General features: G+C 40.0%; 1 protein-coding gene and 1 pseudogene across 3 annotated transcripts in view; one reads left to right on the top strand and one right to left on the bottom strand.

Moving 5' to 3' along the window:
* Slc12a1 (solute carrier family 12 member 1) overlaps positions 1–16862 on the bottom strand; it is a 90423-nt gene extending 73561 nt beyond the window's left edge. For all 3 annotated transcript variants that reach the window (XM_013154701.2, XM_005004563.3, XM_005004564.3), the window contains exons 1-4: positions 16811–16862; positions 14984–15600; positions 4331–4462; positions 4125–4200 (exon numbers count right to left, since the gene is read on the bottom strand). In XM_013154701.2, coding sequence (XP_013010155.1) covers positions 4125–4200; positions 4331–4462; positions 14984–15403 — 628 coding nt within the window. In that variant the 5' untranslated portion in view covers positions 15404–15600; positions 16811–16862. The remainder of the gene's footprint in view (positions 1–4124; positions 4201–4330; positions 4463–14983; positions 15601–16810) is intronic.
* LOC111757365 (protein NipSnap homolog 3A-like) lies at positions 5655–6752 on the top strand (annotated as a pseudogene).
* Positions 16863–20592: the final 3730 nt, after the last annotated feature.

Here is a 20592-nt window from a genome sequence, read left to right as displayed (position 1 = left end):
ATCGTCATGCAGAGAGCTCGGTGTATAACCAATAGTGTGACGGTCCCATCTCATGTGTGGTGACCACAAAAAAGTACTATGTACGGATAGCCTTATCTATACTAGCCAGTAGGCAATGTGAAAAAGGTAAGATTAAGCACAATGAAATAAAAGCAGCTGCCCCAGAGGTGCTTCTAGCTCAGAGGGTCAAAAAGGGAGAGGCCAGAACTAAGGGGCAGACAGAGCTGCTTTTAGTTTTACGAAACGCAGAGCCAGAGGGCACCAAAGGGGGCATGATGTGCTGGAATGCATTGCCCTGGTGTAAGGATTATTCTGAGCTGAAGCCAATTATGAAGAATCAGACTCCGGAAAAGCTCCCTTTTCCTTCCTATTTGTTTGTATGTGGGATACACATCTGCAAATGTGCTCACCTTCCCTCTCTATCAGGAAAGACAAGCTAATTGCCAGATACAACTGGAGACCCGGGTGCCTACACAAGGCGCCCCAGGAGTCTACAGAGGCCTTGTTGGCCAACTTTTACCTTCCAGTGATAACCAGTTTATTTAGCTTCCTACAGTTTGCCACCATAAACTCAAAGTTCTTCTCCTCTGTCTTGTCACCTTTCTACAGTTTTATGTGTCTTCTGTTAAGACAAATGTAAGCTCAGGACACAGTCACCAAGTGTTTGCGTGGCTATGCCCAATGCCCATGTTGGTAAACTTCTGTTTGTTTCTCTGTTGTTAATTCAGCTTGTAGTCATCATCAAACTTCTAAGGCCATCGTCCACAAACCAAAGTCCAGCAGAGTGAAGCAATGTTTTTTTTCCTCTAGGATGTGTCTCTGCTGGAGCTGACCAGAACTCTGGGAGCAGGGTGCAGGGTCACAGCCACCAAATCACCCTGGTTTTCCCCAGAGTGCTTTAGCATGGGGTTCTGGGAGGCTCTTTACATAGGAGGTTAGAAGGGGAGTCCTGGCTCTGTTTTCTCTGGCCACTCCACAAGTGACCAGAAAGTGGAGGGAGGTTAGGAGCAAAAAATGGAAATAGTCATAGAGGCCCTTTCGCTGCTCCCGGCATACCTTGACCCTAGCAGGAGCTAATTTGGAAATTAAAATGCATCATCAAGAAGCTGATTGTGGACCCAAGCTGCAAATTTCGGTTATATGACTTTGGCCCCTGCCGACTCTTAAAAGCTCGGGGTTGTAAGAAATAGTTGTTCTGAATTCTTCCTGTCTAGTGTGGGGCTTTTGTGGGCAAAACCCCTATATCAGTACGTGGTCTCAGACTTTTGTGCCACTAGAGGTGATTTATTTCTATCTTCTGCATATTATTTTGTTCCTGACTTGGTTTTGAGGAAGTGTAAGATCAACCGTTTAGCACCTACAGCAGCTGCACAGGACCGCACCTTTGCACTAATTTTTACTGTTCCCCCACTGTCCGTTCCCTTTGCCAGTATAACTTCCCCAGTGATTCTTAATGTAACCTTTTGGATTGTATATATTTCTATAAGTCTGTTAAAACTTAGAATATTTTATACATTTAAACACCGAGGGACTTGTTCCTATCTCACAATCAAATGGAAAATTCCAGAGAAAAACGGTTTAGGGAATCTTCACTGCATTGCTTCCTCAAGGAGTGGTCCTTGAACCACCTGCTCTATGAGCTGCCTGGAGTCCTCAGTAAAAATTCCTGCACCTCCTGAGCTGGGATCATTAAGAGTGATTGCAGGATTCTGCAGCTTTCTCAGCAGACTTCGTAGGTAATTCCCTGCTCTCAACCCATCTCAGCTGTCTGTCTCCTACCAGGGTTCTTCAGCTTTATTTTCCAAGAACTGATTGGGCCAGAATTAACCCAGTTTCCTAATTTTTAGCCAAAAAGTAACCTCACAGTACAGGAGTGATTTGGTGCAGGGCATGCTAGCTTTGCACGCCCATCTACCTTGCCAGTGATTGTTTATTGGAAACCCTGGTGCCCAGCCAAGGTCTCCACAACAGGTGTGAAAAACTCAGCAGCGCTATTAGCTCTTTCTAACATTCACTTTTAAGACCAAGATGAAAACCCACAGACCTGGAATGGTTACCCCAGGGCAGCAGCTACTGTTACGACTGGTTCCAGACTCCTTTGGTTTTCTTTCCAGGATCTAGGCTTGAAAATGTGTTCAGGTTTTTTCCTCTAAACTACCCCCAAGGCCAGCAGAAAGGACAAGAAAGTTATTTATTTCAGTTTTTCTTCCTTAATTCTGAAAACCCAGTTGGCCCATGTGGTAACATAATTCTTCTAGCTTTAGGGGCACAGCCAAAGAAGTTCCTGTTCCAAGACAGACAGAGAGACAGAGACAGAGACAGAGACAGAGAGAGAGAGAGAGAGAGAGAGAGAGAGGTAGCCCAACAAACCTCCATTGGTGGGCATTTAGAAGAACTCCACTGGCTTCTAATGCAGATTCAACTACTTAAAACTGCACTCATAACTGAGAGCAGAATAAACTCTTTAGCAGAAAATAGGATCCTTCATATTTTACAGTTTTGTTATCAGCTCGAGGCCGGGGTTGACTGGGAAGAGTAATGGAAGATCTGATTAAGGTTCAGATTATTACCCAGACATATGGATGCTAAATAAGCTGCCATTAACCAGAATTACTCTTGACCCTGGCTATGCTCGTACCTTCCAAACAAAGCAATGCTCCTTGATGATCTCAATAAGTTACTAAACTGCCCTTAAAAACCTAATTTTGCGTGAAGCCCTGGAGCAAAACCTTGGCAATGTGGAGGTGCAGATTTTCCACTGAGCAGGACGCACTGTTTTGGCCGCGGGCTGTGGGGCTGATTTGCCATGCTTCATAAAACCGGCAGGCAGCCCTTTGTCAGGCCCCAGCAACTGCCAGACACACGAAACACAGAGAAAGCTGTGGGAACCAGTTCTAGCTTTTCCGTTTACAGCTTGGTCCTTTCCTTCTCCAGTGAGGCTTCTTTTGGTTCTGAATATGTTTTGAAGAGCAAGGCGGTAAATAATCACAAATTACTTTTTGTTTTTGGCAATATGGGGCCTTGAACTAAAGACCTCACGCTGAAATATATCCCCAGCCACCCCTTCCTCTTTGTTAAATTTTTTTTGAGACAGGTTTTTGCTGAGCCCCCAAATTGCCCAGGCTGAGCTCACACCTGAGATCCTCTTGCCTCAGCCTAATAGAGCACCAAGACTGTGGGGTGTGTTACTATGCTCAGCTGCTAACTACTTTTTAAACATTACTTGAGCTGTCTTCTGGGTTAGTGTCTAAAAGAACATCTGAAATTCTTTGTTCTCAGCACTCATGACTTATAAATCTTCCCTCCAGTGTGAATTTGTAATGTATGTCACATACATAGGCTAGAATAGCATTAATTTTTATCACATTAAATCAGAAATGTTAAAAAATTCAAATAGGTTTTTCACATAAATTTTACTAATGTACTCTCAACCCAAAAGATTTGCTAGCAGAAATAATATGTTAAAGGGAAATTAGTATTTAAAAACATTAATCACTTGGAATAATATCAATAATTTCCTTTTTTTATTTAGAAAAAGACGTTCGTTATATATGTTATCCTAATCACTTCCTCTAATGTTTCAAGCTTATATTGGGGAATGCTTTACTTATTAACACTTGTTTTCTTACTGCAAGTATGCGAAAGCTACACAGTTATTTTCCTTGGATGATGTTCAAAAATCCATCACTTTTATTAGGTCACAATTTCACCAGTTCCCCAAGTTGTTTTTGTTAGGGAAGTTTCACCAGTCATCCTAAGAGGGTAGGTATTCTGTGGCAAAGGAAGGGCAAATTTGGGTCAATGTTTCCCAAAATATGAACATGATTATTTAAAATCAAATGTGTTTTTGTAAACCTGTATGCTTTAAACTCTACCCAAAGACAGACATATTCCCTAGCTCTGGCCCGCTGGTCAGCTGGAAAATTCCAGTCTCACTCAGGGCATTAATTCCTCCCTTTTGTTCTCCGACAAACACTGTCAAAGTGACAGGGCGGAAGGAGGTCAGGTGTGAAAGGTCTCCGAGGCCTTCCCCTCCCTTTCACCGTTCATGGTGAGAGCAGGGTGTTTGCCAAGTGCAGGATTTGCGCGGAAAGGAAAATCATTTCTCAGGGAGAAGCACTTACCAATGCCAGCTTCTCCTACGATCCAGGACAGTCGAATGAAGAGCATGACCCCCCAGATATTCAGCATGCATCTGACCTGGGGAGGAAAGGCCGCTGAAAAGAGGACCTCGACGGGGGGGCCCCAGCCTAGGTCCTGGTCACTGACACTTCATCCACCAGGTGACCGCATGGGGAGGGTTCGTATATAAAGAGAGGAGCTTTCTCACCAGCACACCTTTCACCCAGCCAAACTTCACGACACCAGCTGTGTCTTCTGCTTTGCTGTCATCGGGCTCCTCTCCGGCCATCCCATCACCATTAGCGACTCGGTCTGCTGAACCTGGGGCCACGGTCACATTCTGCATTTCCAGACAGCAAAGACGTTAGGGAGTCGGTCAACAAACAGATGGATCCAAACTTCAAAGGTCAATCAAAATAATTGACATAAAATTTGAGACAAAACCAAAGCATGTTATAATTATTCTAGTAAAATAAGGTTTTACTGGATGTCACCCCCTACCCCATATCCCAGGGAGGCTAATGGGTTTCTCCTGGGATTGTTTCTCAGGCCTGCCTAAGTTTGTAGGGGTGGTAGGCAGGTCTTCCAGCAGTGGGGCTGTTCCCCGCAGTCACAGTGATCAGATTTAGTTAAAGCACAGAGTGAAAGACAAAAGGGACAAGGAAGGACCCTGTGACACGAGGCAGATTTGCCTTTCAGACAGCATGTTAGAAGGGTCAGAAACACAGCGTCCCTCACCCGTGAAGGCTGAATGTTGGAATTCTTTCCCCGTGCTTCATTCTCCTTCCTCAAAATAATGATGACAAATCTGGTCTACAAACCTCAAAACGTCGCGTCGATGAAAAACAAAATTGTTTACCAAACAAAGAAGTAGTTTAAAGGACTCTACAAAAGTTTAAAGGCACTGGATGACCCCAGGAGTGTTATTCCTGGGATTTTTACAGATTGAGAGGGCACAGGTGAGGGTAGAGAGTTTCCTGACTACTAAAAGATCGGCTGAGAAGAAAAACAAGATCAAAACTCCCTTTTATGTGGTGGCACTGAGTGAACCCACAGTCTTCACATCCCTAGCCCGGTTTCCTTTTTTGCTTTTGCAAGACGGGCGCGGCCACCCTGCCACCCTCCGCCTCAGCCTCCCAAGTGGCTGGAATTACAAGTTTGTGCCCATCAGCCCAGCAAGGATGACGGCATTCTTATATTATTTTTCTGTGACTTAATTTTGAAAAAGACACATTGTGACTTTTTGGATCATGAATGTCATTTCATCTTTGTATGGTAGTCTCTGAGTTCAATAGGAGAGAAAATATTTCTGCTTCTTTCAAATTAAGAGGAGTTCTTAGTCCCTAAATTCTTTCCTAGGTTGGGCTTGGATAATTTTGGATCTACGTACTGAAGTTTACTTGGTACCTACTCAGATTTTTGTTGGATAAACTGCATCTCGCTGAGCTCCCCCAAAGTGCTCTTTTCCCATAAATTTAAAAGCACTGGGGAAGTCCCATAGCTGCATCTCTCAATTTTATTAGTATAGAAGAACGCTGTCTTGTTTACGTGGTCTAGGATGACAGGTTGTGTCATCCTAGCTAATAAGGCATGCACCAGAATTTTCCCTTCTGTAAAACGGTACTGTGTGTAATGAACATTTCCTATGCACTGTTTTAAAAACTATACAAGAGGCCAAGCCCTGCCCCTTCCTGCTGCCTACTATTCCTTCCATGAGCCTCCCTGGTCAGGAAGCCGAGACAGGAATCTCTCCCATGCTGCCGCCCTCTGTTGCCTTTAAAGCTGCCTGACCAGGGCGTTAGCCCTGCAGGCACAGATGCCTCAGGTTTGCTCATCCTTTGCTTCAGGGCCCAGACAACAGGATGGAGCACCCTGTGAATTCCGTACCTGTTGTCCTAGAGCATCAAAAATGAATGAGTTCCTGGCAAATTTTAAGGAAAGAATTCCCCTTCAGACAGCTCACTCTGAATTGGCTGGCTATTGAAGTGTAGAATTTGAGGTAGAATTTCCAAACAGGAAATACGATAGGTTTGCTCATCAAACTGCAGTCTGGAAAGTTCTGGCCAAAGATAAAGGAATGATGAGAACAATTCCTCGTTCCAAATTGGGCTCACAGGAGTGAGATTACTTATGCTGTCCTTTGGTGCAAAATGGAAAGGCCTACAAAAGTGGGAGTCTATGAACCGCTACTTTTCAGATGAAACCTGGCCGTCCAGCTCTGTGGGGGGATGCATTTAAAAGGACAATTCATACGCAGATAGGTGGAGGCTACAGAAAACTACTCGCTGTCCTCTACACAGAGTTTGGAGCACTCAACAGAGTTCACGTTCTTCGGTGGCAGGAGAGCAGCTGGGCGAAGGGCCTCGTGCAGATCCCAGAGTCTCAGCAGAATATATTTCTGATTCCTCCATCATTTTCACCCCCGAAGTGGCTTGGTATTGAAAATACCAAGTATTTTGTTAACTAGTATTGTAGGTGTGTCTTCCAGGGTGCTTAAATTTTCCCAAGAAGACTGTTCTTCTTTCTTTGAAGAAGGTGGTGTTAATTCGTTATGTTCTTTACAGTTTTTGAAGCCTTACCTATCCTGTCACCCCTATTTCAGGAAATGAGGGTTTGTTTTCCACCTGGTATTTCAGTATCCGTCATAGGATGAAAATATCTCAATTGGAAAATAATATTATTAGGTCCTAACATGAAAAATCTTTAGGACTCTTTGGCTTACATGTAGAAATGTCTTTATTTATAATTATTACTTCATTTTTCATCTTGTTATACAAAGAAACTTGTCACTGTTTTAAGGTCTTGATTTTTCATTTGTTTCAGACTATTTCTTCTGTATTTTAATAGACTTTTATTCAAATAATGAGGTCACAATTTCATGCTTGTGATTACATTTTTAAATTATTAACACACATTATCAATCTTTGCATTGTGTCTGTTTTCCTAAGGTCATTTTTTCCATTTTTTTTTTTGTCCTGTAAAGCCTATTTTATAGTATCAAATGCTATTCATGAAAATATTAGACTTATCTCTTTCTATGTAAAAATATATTGTTTGTGTCCTTTTTATGGTTTTCTCATTAGTTGGAAAATGTTATTAGGTCTCAGTACTTAAAATCTTTGAAGACTTTGATTTATATGCTAGAGTATCTTCATTTATAATTAACTGTATGTTAACTATGCATTTTGGATCCTTGGTTTAATGATATCTGTATGGATATAGAAATCTTTGCCCTGACAAAAACTGAGCTGTGTATTCTAAAAAAAAGACAACAAAACTATGTAAGAAATTTCTTTTAAATGTGCAAATGCCGTATTTGCACAGGTAACTGAAAGCTGACATCATATATTATACCAATTAAAATATGAGAAACAAAGCCAAAAAGTTGGGGTTTCCTTGGTACAGCAAAGCCTGGTAATCTATGCCAGGTACAGATGTTAAGTGATGTATGTAATTCAAAATTTTCTAGTCACCATTTTTAAAAGTTTATTTTTGGTGCTGAGGATTGAATCTGTGATCAACACACACTACACATCCCCTTCCAGCCCCTAGCAGCCACTTTTAAAGAGTTAAAAATTAATTTTAAAAATTTGGGGAAATAGCTTGGGTTTAGCTATTTTTAAGGTATAACCGTTAAATTTTAAAAATATATTTAATTCTTATAGAAAATGATATTTCTATTATTTGCAATGTAAACATTTGCTAGCAGAATTTCTATCTCTTCGCATGGAAGGAAATGAATTCACAGAGTGTTTTAGTGTCATGTTTTACTTAATAGCATCTGCATAAAATTGTCACTTAAACATAGAATTGCTATAAATGTTAATGAGGTATTTTATATATGTTTTTCATGCTAAGTTTTGAAATCTGGTCTATATTTTCTACTGATAGCACCTCTCAGCTTGGACTGGTCACTTTCTACCATATTGGACAGTAGTGGTCTATACAATAGTTAATGTCAGATGAGTGAAACATTTGATGCTACTTCCAAGTCAAATAAAGATTCTATTTTTATTTTGATGAATTCCAAACATACAAGGTAATTGAATGAGTTAAATGTAATCTTTACTTTTCATAACTGAAAATTATGATCGGTGAGAACAGGGAATCTCAGAATGTATTAAAATATCCATGAATGCTGAAGAGATTATTTTGTTAGGGGGTAAATTGTTTGACCCAATTTGAGAAAAAGTTTTTAAAAATTGTCAGTATTCCAGTTGCTCAAGATTCCCGTGGCCAGATGATCTGCAGTTACTTATTTGGGGAGAAGGCAATGTCCTTTGCCTGGGTTATCAACTGGGAACCCCATGAGACACAGTCTTCATCTCTAGCCTTTTTAAAGGCAGTCTTGGGACTAAAAACCATGTTTTTTGACTAAACCAGACCTTGAGGGTTTGGGCAGGAAATTGTTCTGCTGTCTGGTAAACTTCAGTGGTGACTTTCACCCTTAGATCTGGGTTAATGAGAATAGCACAAAAAGGAAAAGAATTTACAAGTTAGGCTAAAGGATAAACAGGATATTTAAATTTCCCTTAAGTGAACATTGCTTTCTGATAGACACCCTTCCTGGTATTAGTTTAATGGTCCTTCACAGTTTGACACAAAAATAGTGTCTGTGAGGCATAGCAGAGACCAGTAAGCAATCGCTTGCTAAATTATTCAAAAACAGTCACTGGACACTCTTCTCCTCCTTAGGTAAATATGTACAACCTGTTAGAACTTCAGAGTTTTAAAAGTATTTATACTATGGCAAGGGAAAAATCTGGACCATACACATTGTTTGTTGACCGAGAAATCCAGATGCCATTCCTATTGCCTCCTCTCATGTAGAAGCCGAAAACTCCTGCACCTTAGGAAAAATGAGACTTGGAACCTAATTTTACAGTGCAATTAATTCAGGGTGTGTTCTCCAGCAGTCACTTAACCTTTCTTGGAAATGGCCAATGGGAATAAATTCAGTGGTTTTTCTGAAAATCTTATCTGAAAGCAGTTTAAGGGAAAATAGTTCTTTTCAGCATTGGCCCTCTGCCTGTTCGGATATGGCAAAGCAAGCCTTGCTCCTGCTCTAATAAATGCTTCCTGTGTAAGCCAGAAAAAACAGAATAACCTTGGCATTCCATCAGTATACAGAACACGGCTGTGGGCTGTGTATTTCCTGGGACATGGTGGCTTTGAGCTGGACCCAGTGTTTCCCAGGCTCCTGGCTGGGCAGTGTTCAAGATCAAGTCTCAAAGACTAAAGTTTTATGATTGCTGCTTAAATCCAATTTTTCTCTTCACACTTTGACTTAATTTGTTTGTTCACACCCCATTACCATAAACGATGACCCATAACCTTTCAGAAATGCATTTTAAGTTGTATAGCTTTAGGGAATGATTGTTTATTTACCAAGAGTTTTACCTACACCGTTAATGATTCAAAGAAAGCAAAATAAAGTTCATTTTTTTTAAAAAGGAAGAAAGATCATTTAATAAAAGTTTTCTTCTCCCAACATTAATAACTTAGTGAAGCTTCAATCTTTTGGCAATTTAAGGGGCAAATTCTTGATGAGTGCTTCTAGTTGAGGAAAGATTGATTTATTTAATATATAGCATGACTAGTTTTAGATCCCTTAAAATAACAGATGCCTTCCTAGGTATCATGAGGTATCAGAGGAAGATAAATTCCAACTGGATTGCCACTTATATATCCTTGTCAATTGGAAGCCTTTCCTCTTGACATGTAGGATTTCTCAGACCATCACTGAGCACTAGTCCCATAAACAGGCCTAGTGACCCTCTCCCCAAAGTTTTAAATTTCCTTTTATTGTTAAAATATTCAAACGTATAAAAAGAGAAAAAATAGCATAGCAAATCTCATGTACACAGCCCTCAGCTTCAATAGTGATCTCTGCCAGTCGTCTCCCTCTTAAATTCCTCAGCTCACTGCCCCTGGATTATTGAAAACCCAATCCCAGGAAAAGCAGGAGGATTCCAAGTTGGTATCAGAATGAAAAACATGAGTCCAATTATATGGCTTACTGATCAATATCACATGATCGGACATTTTATCTTCCCTGATAAAGGAGAGGGTTTAAATTCTAAGAACCAGGAAGCTTTGTGCTGTTGTTGCTAATTACCGACTGCCCATCTCTCACCACAAGTAGCCAGTGACAGTCGTAGTGCTTTGACTCTGCTAGACACACACAAATTGCCTCATGTTTTCAGTAACTTAGACCAAAAGTTAGCTGTGTACAATAAAACAGGATATGAAGAAGAAAGCAGAAAGATCCATAATATTTCGTGAGAACTCCCTGTTTACCCACTGTCTATAACTGAGTTATTTATAACAGGACATGAATCATTTTTTCCCCAATAGATTAATAGCCCAAGTCCCCCCGAAACACTGCTTTTGGGGACTGAGAAGCTCTAACAACTATCAGAACGAATGCTGAATTGCAGTTTCACACTAAGAAAATATTTTAGCGAGGGCTCTTGTCATCATTAGCACGTAAGACATTTATTGCTTCAATTTTAATGTCTATTTAATTAGCTGCTGTTAGCTTAGTGATCAGTTTTCATTTTGGATATTCCCCCACTCAGATCCCAAAGTTTCAAATTTGAATTTTGAAGCACTTTAGAAAAAAATTATCTTCTAGATAAAGCATTTGTACATTTCTGTGAGTCTAAACATTGAAAATACTGATTTAGTATTTGTTAACTTGACTATCCATTCTTTGTTCTTAGCCAAAGCAATGTTATTTGACTTATAAAATGCAAGAAAGTAGAAGTCCAGTCTCTAACTCTATAGCAGCTCTTGTACATAAACACCTAACAGATGCTTCGATGACGAGATGAGAGTGGCTGAGACCGAAGACTAATCCGGTTGAAGTGCTGTGCCTCTGGGGATCCCATTGATGATGCTGGGTGGGACTTACCCCTCCATGTCTCAGTTCTCATACAAGGAGCAGAGTGGTGGGGGGAGGCGTGATGAAGTGGTCAGCCTCAGGGGTCACGCATACGGGATCTTACATTAGGCATGCGACCTTGGCTTCCAAACCTTGGCAATTTGCTGACCTCTCTTTTTGTTTTCCTCTCTAAAAGAGCCATACCATTTGATAAAACTGTCACTATTTTAAAAATATCAGCATCAATAAATGATACTTAATTTTTAGGGTTGTTAAGAGTGAAAAATTTTTAACGCACAGAACATTCTCAGTGAAAAGGTGAATTCTTATTCCCCTAATGGTCTATCTCCATGCTTTTATGCACAAATGATTTTTAGCTGGAAGCAGCCTATATGCCTCTATTGTGAAGCTGTTCCTTTGCTTTTTATTTGGATAAGTTCCTATATACTCGGCTTCTTTGGGAAGAATGTTTTCATCCTAATTTTTACAGTTTTTTATATTTTCATAGTTTATTTTCATGATATCAGAATGCATGGCCTTGATAGGAAGGCTATATATTTTCTTGAGTCCTTTATAATTATATTTTTCCGAAACACTCAAAGCAATGGTGGTTAGTGAGGCCCGAGGGGGGCTTCACTTTGGTTAGCCCTGGAGTGAGGAATTGTGTTAAAAAGGTGACCACAAGAAATAGTCTGGAGACTGAAGACAGATTTTCTTTACAAAGTAAAAATACAAGGTTAATTTTTGCCAGATGTCAAGGAGTCATTATACATATTTAGACATGGAAATGTCTCCATGGGCTATTGTTTGTTGAAAACAGCACATTTCAGAGCAGTGTAGAATCAGTTCCTGTATGTGTTTGAAAAAAGACATAGAAAGCTAGATATGTAGATAGGCATATAGCCATTTAGAGGTATGCAGATAAGTTTGTGTAAGCCTAGGATATTTTGGGGGGATTTATAAGCAACTATCAATAATGATCACCCTGGAGAGAATAACAAAATTTATATTAAGTAGGAGACTTTTCATTATGTATGTTTCTCACATTAAATATTTTTATCAATATATTTTGCCTTTTAAATAAAAAATATAAAAAAATACCACATCACCACGGTCCTTTGTTGAATCCTACCCATGGTAGCTAATGTGCTAGGTTTCATAGGCATATGAGCTAATATTCACAAGCATTTTGTAAGCTGAGCACAAGTTACACAGCTTGTACAACACTGCAGAACAAATAATGGAAGCCTCCCTTTCTTTACTGTGTTTTTAACTGGAGTTTTCAGAATCTATAAACCTTAGTCAGTGAGCGTTTAGGCTTCGTACTGTTTACCACATAGAAAATGAAAAGAATTTCTTCAGCTGCAATCTCAGATCATCGAGATTACACTGTGAGGGTTTCACTTAAGGTAGAATCTTAAAATAATGTCCTTAAAACCCAGTTTTGTTTTTACCTAATAGGACAGCCCTTGTCACATAATTCATTTTCTGACTTGGAGATGTAAAGCAGGATTTGCACAAAATCCAGTGGGTTTCCTGGCCAAATACGTGATGCTGTTTGTTAAGAATACACTGCTGCCATGCTTCTGGAAACATCATTGCAGGGTCAGAAAGTATTGTGTCTCTTGGCCCCCGCCAGGTGCTCACCACCTGTAAATGAGCACCATCATTTCTATGTTTGCATACAAAATCTGTGACCGTGTGTTCTGTTGGCCTGCTGTAAACTCCACGGTTGGTTTTGAATTTTACTGGAGATGTGACCATGTGGATTCTTCCCCATGATTTAGTCAAGAGGAAGCACACTGGATAAGTGAAGTCAAGTTCATAAAAGGGGCTCCTTCTTATATATATATATATATATAATATCTATACAAAATAGCTAGGATAATTAACCACTAATTTCTATTAGCTCATTGAAAAGATTGGTTTGTGCTTATATTGTTTGATCAAATTTTCATGCTTATATCTTGTACTCTGATCAACTACTTTGAAGATAACTATACAGAATCTATCAACCACTGTTAATCCTCTAAAAAAATGAGTTACTTCTCATTACTTTTGTTCAAAATGATTATTCTGGCATTAAGCTGACCCTTAATTTTAATAAATCTACTTTTCCTTTCCTTTGTATCTGGGAGAAAAACAAAAGTGCTTTCAGCTTCATTTTGTCTCCTTAAAACTGATCTGTTCTCTCTAACACCAACCGAACCTGCCAGACACAGTTGTGACATCCGTACTGTGTGGTCCTTAGATGCCTTCTAAGTAAATAGTCCTCTAGAGCTTTTCTGTCTCTACTTAAAGAGCTGTACAAACCATGGCTTTGGAAATTATAAATAAGCCACTTTCTTTTCTCTGGAATGTCAGTCCTAAGAACAATGTGAATTTACCTCATTCCTTTTAAATGAGGGTTCAAATCTGATTTTCTTTTGTTGTGAACTGGAGAAAAGAATGAATAAAAACATTTAAATTTTGATACCAATTTTAATGGAGGAAACTTTAAAAATTATGTGTGACGTGGTAGAATTTGAGGTCTTTTTTTTCTTTTTTGAAGCCTGATTCATTTTCCTTCTTCAGCTCTATCTGGAGCTTGAAAATGCTTTGTGACCTCCTCTGTCAACCTGCTTTCCCTTTTTCTAGCTTGGACCACTCCCCTTTTCTCTCTTCCTCACTTAGAAAAAGAAAGTGGCAACCTGCGATTCAGGAGTTTTAAATTACCTCCCTCCTCACAAATCTTCACTGGGCTGTCATTTTGCCTACAATAGCCTCACTGCCAAATTCTTTCGATGACACACAAAATATCCCGGATAAAATCTAAATCTGTGGTCTATTAAGAAGTTGTTTATTTACCGGCATGCTGCCTGCACAGTACAAGGACAGGGAAAGTTTTCCAGGGTAAGAGGAAGAAGAGGAATGTGGGACCCTCTTGGGAAGGACTGGCGATGTGAGCAGCCCAGGAGTACGTTTTGGAGAGATGTTTCCTATGAAAAAGATGAGTAGAAGACAAGAGTTTTCCCCCTTTATTAACATTTTTCCTGAGAGCAGAATTCCTAGGATCTCTGAGATGACTGATCATTTCATTTTTAAAAAATTATCAAATAAATGAATAGATGTGAAAGGAACTGTTCTAATCATTCTTTTTTCTTCCACTCAACACTTAGGGAAGAATAAACTCTGTTTGGATACATGGCATCTAGTTATTTTTCTTAATGAAACTGTGTCCCAGAAAGGATGATATTCATTACACACTGGGTAGCAAAGCAGTCATAGGATAAAGTCCATCAACATAGCTTAGAGCAACTTAATAGAAGAAGCATTCTAAGCTTCTAAGCAGTAGGATGCAAGGTTAGAGAACGCGCTGCCCTGAACTTCTAGCAGGCTTGGCAATCCTGATTACATTCTTTAAAAAATCAGAAGTTCAGCCACTTATGCGATGCTTAAATTTTATTTATTGTTCCATGTGAAGGTGCGTTCAAGAGCCTTAGGCAAAGGTTTGAAAGGGAAGGGATAAAGGCTGAACCTTAGGAATTTCTGCTTTCTCTAAAAAAGTATTTAAAAAAAAAATACTCAAGCATACAAAAGGCTAGTATCCATGATACAAACTACTGCAAACAGGGTGGGTTATTTTTTCTCCTTCTTTTTCCCTTTCTTCTTAACAAGTGCTGTGGGGTATGAATTCTAAGGCAGACCCAGCTTATAATCAGTCTGACATGTTTAGCCGAGTGTGACTTGGATAACTGTGATCGTAAACGAGACAAGACGTAGCTTTCAGAGTAATTCTGCAGTTCTCTAGCCCAGTCCGGTGGACTCTGCAAAGCCCTGTGTTCTGGGTTTCTGCTCACGGGGACTAAGGGACAGGTGTGTAAGATGGCTAGTAACAGACTTCTACGACTGACCATGTCACACGCAGAGATTGTTACAGAAGGGACCGAAAGGGATGAGTAAGGCCAAGGACTTGCCTGTGTCCTCCACGCTTACCTTGGCCAGCTGCTCGTGAATCTCCAGCAGGCTGGGTCTGTTGACCTTGGGCCCGCTGACGCTGCCGGTGTTGCGGTAGTACTCAATCTTGGGGACTGCGTCCATGGTATTGTGGCCGAAGGTTTGCAGATAGTATGTGTTAGTGTGGGAATCATAGGCGTGAAAACTAGAGTCTGTTTTAGCAGTGTCTCCATTTTGCAGGAAATTGTCATAGCATCCCTGGTTCCCAGGTCTAAAGCTGATTCTCAATCTGTGCTGCGTTTCATCCCCAAAAGAGGTCTCTTCATAATGAGGTGGGTCGCTGTCATCATTCTCAGCCTCATGGCTCTCCGGGCCCTCGTTTATGACATTAACTTGAAAGCGACTAGTATTGCTGGACACCGAATCCAGAAATATGTTGGAAGAGTTGTTCAGTGACATCTTCCAAAACAGATTCTTTGGACTGAGCTATCTCCCTTTTAATAATCCTATGCTTATTTTTAAAAATCTGTATTTCTGCTTGGAAGCAAACACTAATGTAGTTGTATTAGAGAGCTCCTGGCTTTTGTGCTAGATGAACTCATAAATAGATCCTTGATATATTCTCTCCTATGCAATCTTCGGGATGGTCTTCAGAGCTGTCATTGAAAAAGAAAACTACATTTGTTCCAAACAATACAAATACATTTAATTAAGGTGAGAGTCTGAGAGAATAGTTTTTCTTTTCTCTTCTTACACTTATAAGTTAATTTCACTGAAAACCACACATCCAGTGACCTTAGTCACTTGAGCAATTAAATCCTACAATAAATAACTAGGGCTTTGCTCCAGCAAGCAGAATTTCTAAGGGAGTCACTGATGTGTTACTGTGTTGGTAGTTTTGCTCAGATTCCGTGTAGCTGGAGTCAGGACAACTTTCGGAGAACATGTTACTCTAGCACCTGAGTGCAGCTGGCATGACTGAGGATGTGTTCAGCCTGAAGCATAACTCACTGACAGTACCAACTGCTGAGACTGCGAAGGATTTTTATGATCAATGCGCACTTTCATCATATAATAATAAAATGAAGACTGAAAACTTCTTTTAAAATGCATTCCTGCTAGTTTATACAAATCTATACATCTTCAACTGATGGATTTTTTAAAAGAAACTATGTAACAAGTAAAAAATTACATTTTAGAATGTGAATTAAAAAATGCAACCCATCAAAATGATGTCTCTATAAATTCCTGGATTTTCTACTAGCCTTGAAATGTTTCATTTGCTCACTATATATATATATATATATATATATATATGTAAATATAACAAATGCTGTAAAGGAACCTTTAAAAATACATGAACATTTTTAAAGAGGTAAGTCATATTCCTTAATAAAGTCTATGCTATTTTTAGATAAGATAACCATTTTCTAAGACTCTTTTTAACACCATATTCTCAATAATTAAGGCGTTTACATTTGATTGCGAATTGAATAGACTACCCAACAATTTCCACAACTTCACAGTATTAGCCCACCTTGAAACACTTTCTTTACAATCATATTTCTTCATTAATACCTTAAAAATTTAGGTTTTCAAAATGAGTTCTGGAAAACTGAGATAAATCTAGACAAAGTCTTGCCTCTATCATATTATTATTAAAGCTATTTCTTTGAGTAAAATGAATCCCAACCTAAGCTTTCTAGTAACTTTCCTGGTGAAATTATAAGTGAAGCTGTTATCCTTTCAGGTTTTATGAGCACCTCACATTTCCTCATAGCCTCTGGTCCTTTACTCCACTCCTCAAAATCTACTTTTAGCACCGTATTAAGTGTGGCTTTTGCTTCCCCAGAAATTTGAACTTACCACCCAGGAGCCTGCCTCTAAAGGATGTGTGACCCACAGCACTGCCCAGGTATATATGGGCCACTTACCTGTCTGCCCAGGACCACAAGCTTCTTCTGATTGGTTAGAATTTTCCTTGAAAGGGAGACTTTGCAGTGATTGGCCTGGCAGAGTGGTAGAAACCACGTCCACTCATTAGCTCTGAAAACCCTTTAAGTAACACATCACCAGTAATGACTAGTAAGCCATTAGTCGTTTCAGACAGGATATAAAGTAGTTTCTTTAATTCATAAGGGGAATTAGATTGCTCAACAGCAATCAGTCAAGAAAACATTGCTTCAGTCATTTGGGGCTGGGTTAACTGAGGCCCATGTCTTACTGATGGGGAGTTCTAGAGAGTTCTATTGTTCAGATATGTGCTAAAATACAGCCTTCCAGTGGTAGGCTCTGGATCAAGTAACTAGAAAATGGCATCAGAAATTATTTTATCTTTAATTGTTTATTAAATACAGCCTTGACTCCACTCTGCCTGGGAAGAGAGCAGTTATATAAAGAATCAATAATTTACTGAAAAGATTTCTACCTGGTGAGAAAACTGTTTCCTGCAGGAATCAAACTGAAGCCCATTTTCCGGTGGTGCTCCTAAATGACCCTTTTGTCTCCAACTGGAAAAACGTTTTCATCAAACCTAGTTTTTGATTTTCCTGACAAGCTTTTGCTCCAGTTTGTGAGTTGGTGATTATTAAGACAGTGCAAACAATCTCTCCCGCAGGTTCTGCCATTGGATTTCAATCAGGATGATGGAAACTGTCCTCCTCGTGTCTAACAGGAAAGTGCCCAAGTGATTTCCAGTTGCGTTGGTAGCTTGGTTGTAGTGAGGTACAGTAGTTAAGAGTTGACTCTGGAGCTAGAATCCTTGATTTATATTCTGCCTTCCCCCATTTACTATCTGTGTGAACTTAAGCAAGTTACCCAGTCTACTTGTCATCTTAGTTTTTTTATTCACAAATGTAGCTGTGAATAATAGTGGTACCAGCCTTGCAGAATTTTGTAAGGATTAAGTGAGTTAATTTGCTTTAGGATTTAGAACAGCACCAGTATACACACAGTCCTTGCTTTTGCTATTTTAGCAATCTACACAATTGCTTTGGGACTTATACTTAGTTGCATCTGACATTCTGAGAGTGGTTATTAGAAGTTGGACTAGGTATTCTGCCTATTAAAACAGGGGAGGAAGTTATTGATGAGCACATATAGGGTTATAGAAAAGGGCATAGAGACACCTAACTGGAAACCCTTACATCCTCCTAGGTGGGTACACGGCATGTTACTTATGCTGATAACGTGAGGTTATACTCAAAACACAGAGAATTACAATGTATGTCTGTATAACTAGGTTTCCTTTTAAAAGCCACCAATGCAAGACATTTACCTATTCACCCAAGGGCCCTGATTTCCACACAGAAGGACTTTAGGCACAGACATTAGAAGTGAAGCTGGCTGTTTCAGTTGGGCGTGTGGCCAGGTAGATTGAGGTTGGAAGTCTAAATAAGTTCCAGTCACTGAACCAGGACAGGAGCTGTGACTGACATCGTCCAAACCCTACTTGTTTTTCTCCTCCAACACCAGCTTCCTGCTGCCTGCCTGACTACAGCACAGTGCGAATTAGTTTTAGTCTTGGTCTTACATCAACCAGACATCTTCATTCTAAGGCTTTTATCTCTCACGGTGAAATGAAAGTCTTTGCTCTTTATTAAGGGAATTCAGAACTTCTAGAGCAGATGGGAGATGGTTCGGGGGATATGGACAAAATTACAACCATCCATAAAGTTAACCCTGGGGGTGAACCTGATTTAGGCCTTTCAGAGAGGCGGGCAGTGTGACAGGAGCTGTGCACCACTGTCTGTCCTATTGCTCTTCCTGATGAGGCTCTTGGGAAGGGACAGTGGTGGCTGAGGAGAGTATGACATTGGAATCAAACACTGAAAAATTAGCATTTGATAAAATGTCCATCTTTATTCATTCTATAGCCAGCCTTTTAAACTTGGATTGTTATTATGTTTCTAGCTCTGAAAATACAGGTGATGGCCCTGTTTCTGCTTCCCCAAAAGCAAATCTAAGGCCCATGATAGGCCGTGAATAAAAGCTATGGTTGTTTGGATTCCATCTGGAGACATTGGTGAAGCCACGGATGAAGACACTTTTGGTTAACAGACTTTCTCTGTGAATAATAGGGTAGTGGAGTCATTATCTGAAAATGCTCATGCTTCATAAATGTTGGCGTCTGTGCCTAGATCCCCAGCCCCCAAATGGATGCATGGAGAAGGCCAGAGGAATGAGACAAGAGATATGATCTTTAGGGCTCCAAGAGGACTAAAATCCTCTGCAGAGTTTGTAACTCTGCTAGCTGGCTGACCTACTGACCTTAGGCAGCCCATATTAATCAGAACAAGCAGGGAGTTGAGTGGAAAATGTAGGAAACCTGAACAAGATCTTGGGAGGGGTTCAAGGACCCCTCAGAGAAACAGATGATGCTAATTAAGGAAAACCATCCAGAAGGTCTCCAGATGGCCTCAGCTGTGGCTTATCTTGCCCCGCTTTGGTGTCTCCTCCTTCTCAGTTCAGCCACGCCTAGGCCACACCACAGCCTTGCATGTGTATTCAGCTTCAAGAGCTCCAACACATAAACATTTCTTATCTTTTGCCTTTTGAAGGCTTGCTTAAAAAATTAAAGATCTGGTTCTGCTGTATTAAAGTTACCAAAATGGATAATGTTGGTGGCTGTTTTACCTGGAAGATAAAGAAAACACCTGGTACATGAATACTTATTTTAGAGAGTGCACTTTAAAAGCCTGGGTCACTATCTAGGTATCTAGAGTTCTGACATATGCAATTGTGAGCAAGTTCAGCTGAGCTTAGCTCAGCTATGTCCTCTTAAGCCAGATTACTGCCTGGCTACAGGGTGTTCCAGGCCTGCCCTCTTGTGCAACAGGGGCAAAGAGAGACTTTTTGAGGTGGAAGTTTTTCTGTGAGGAGTCACAACTAACCCAGATGTGTTCTAAATCTACTAGGAGATAGATAGCGTCAGGGAATCTCAGGGGGATGGCTGGCTTTGGAATTACATCTTCCTGAGTGGTAACCATGTTGGTAAGATGACGAAGGGTAGAAGAGAGTATCAGGGTGTATGGAACATGCTATACCATTCAGGTTTAATTCTAAACAGAAGCATGCCCAGCTTGGTGACCTCAGGGAGTTATTTGATCTTTTTGACTCAGTTCCTCATGTGTGAAGCTGAGATAAAAATAAAATGGAAACAGTAGCCCCAAATTCAAAAGAATTGGAAGGGTATCACATAAATGGAAAGCACCTAATTTAATGCTTTCGATCAATATTTGTCTTATTTCTTTGTAGCATGTTTCGCTGTTCTATAGTCCCGTGTGCCGTAAACGTTTGTGGTTTTAGTTATTCCTTGCTATATTCCCTCACTCAGTAACCACGGAGAATCAGAAGTGTGTAGCTGGAAAGACTTTTGAGATGATATAATTCTACCTTTCCATTTTTAAATTAAGAGAATTAAGATCAAAGAGATTGAATTTCTACACAAAGCCATTATTTCTTAGAGTTGGAGAGCTTCTTTTGCTACATCTTGAATAAGATACTAAATAATGACAGCACCGTATGTATTAATGCTCTTTTAGGGCTTTTAGGGTGCTGACACCTTCATTATCTCATTGGTCTTCCCAACATTCTTGCAAGATAGGCAGAATGGTTTTCTTGGCCTTGTTTTGCAGATGTGGAAAATA

Source organism: Cavia porcellus, unplaced genomic scaffold (assembly GCF_034190915.1).
Source record: "Cavia porcellus strain 051 isolate PalLab524CR breed Dunkin Hartley unplaced genomic scaffold, mCavPor4.1 scaffold_1, whole genome shotgun sequence".
Taxonomy (NCBI): Eukaryota; Metazoa; Chordata; class Mammalia; order Rodentia; family Caviidae; genus Cavia; species Cavia porcellus.
This window is presented reverse-complemented; position numbering and strand designations above follow the sequence as displayed.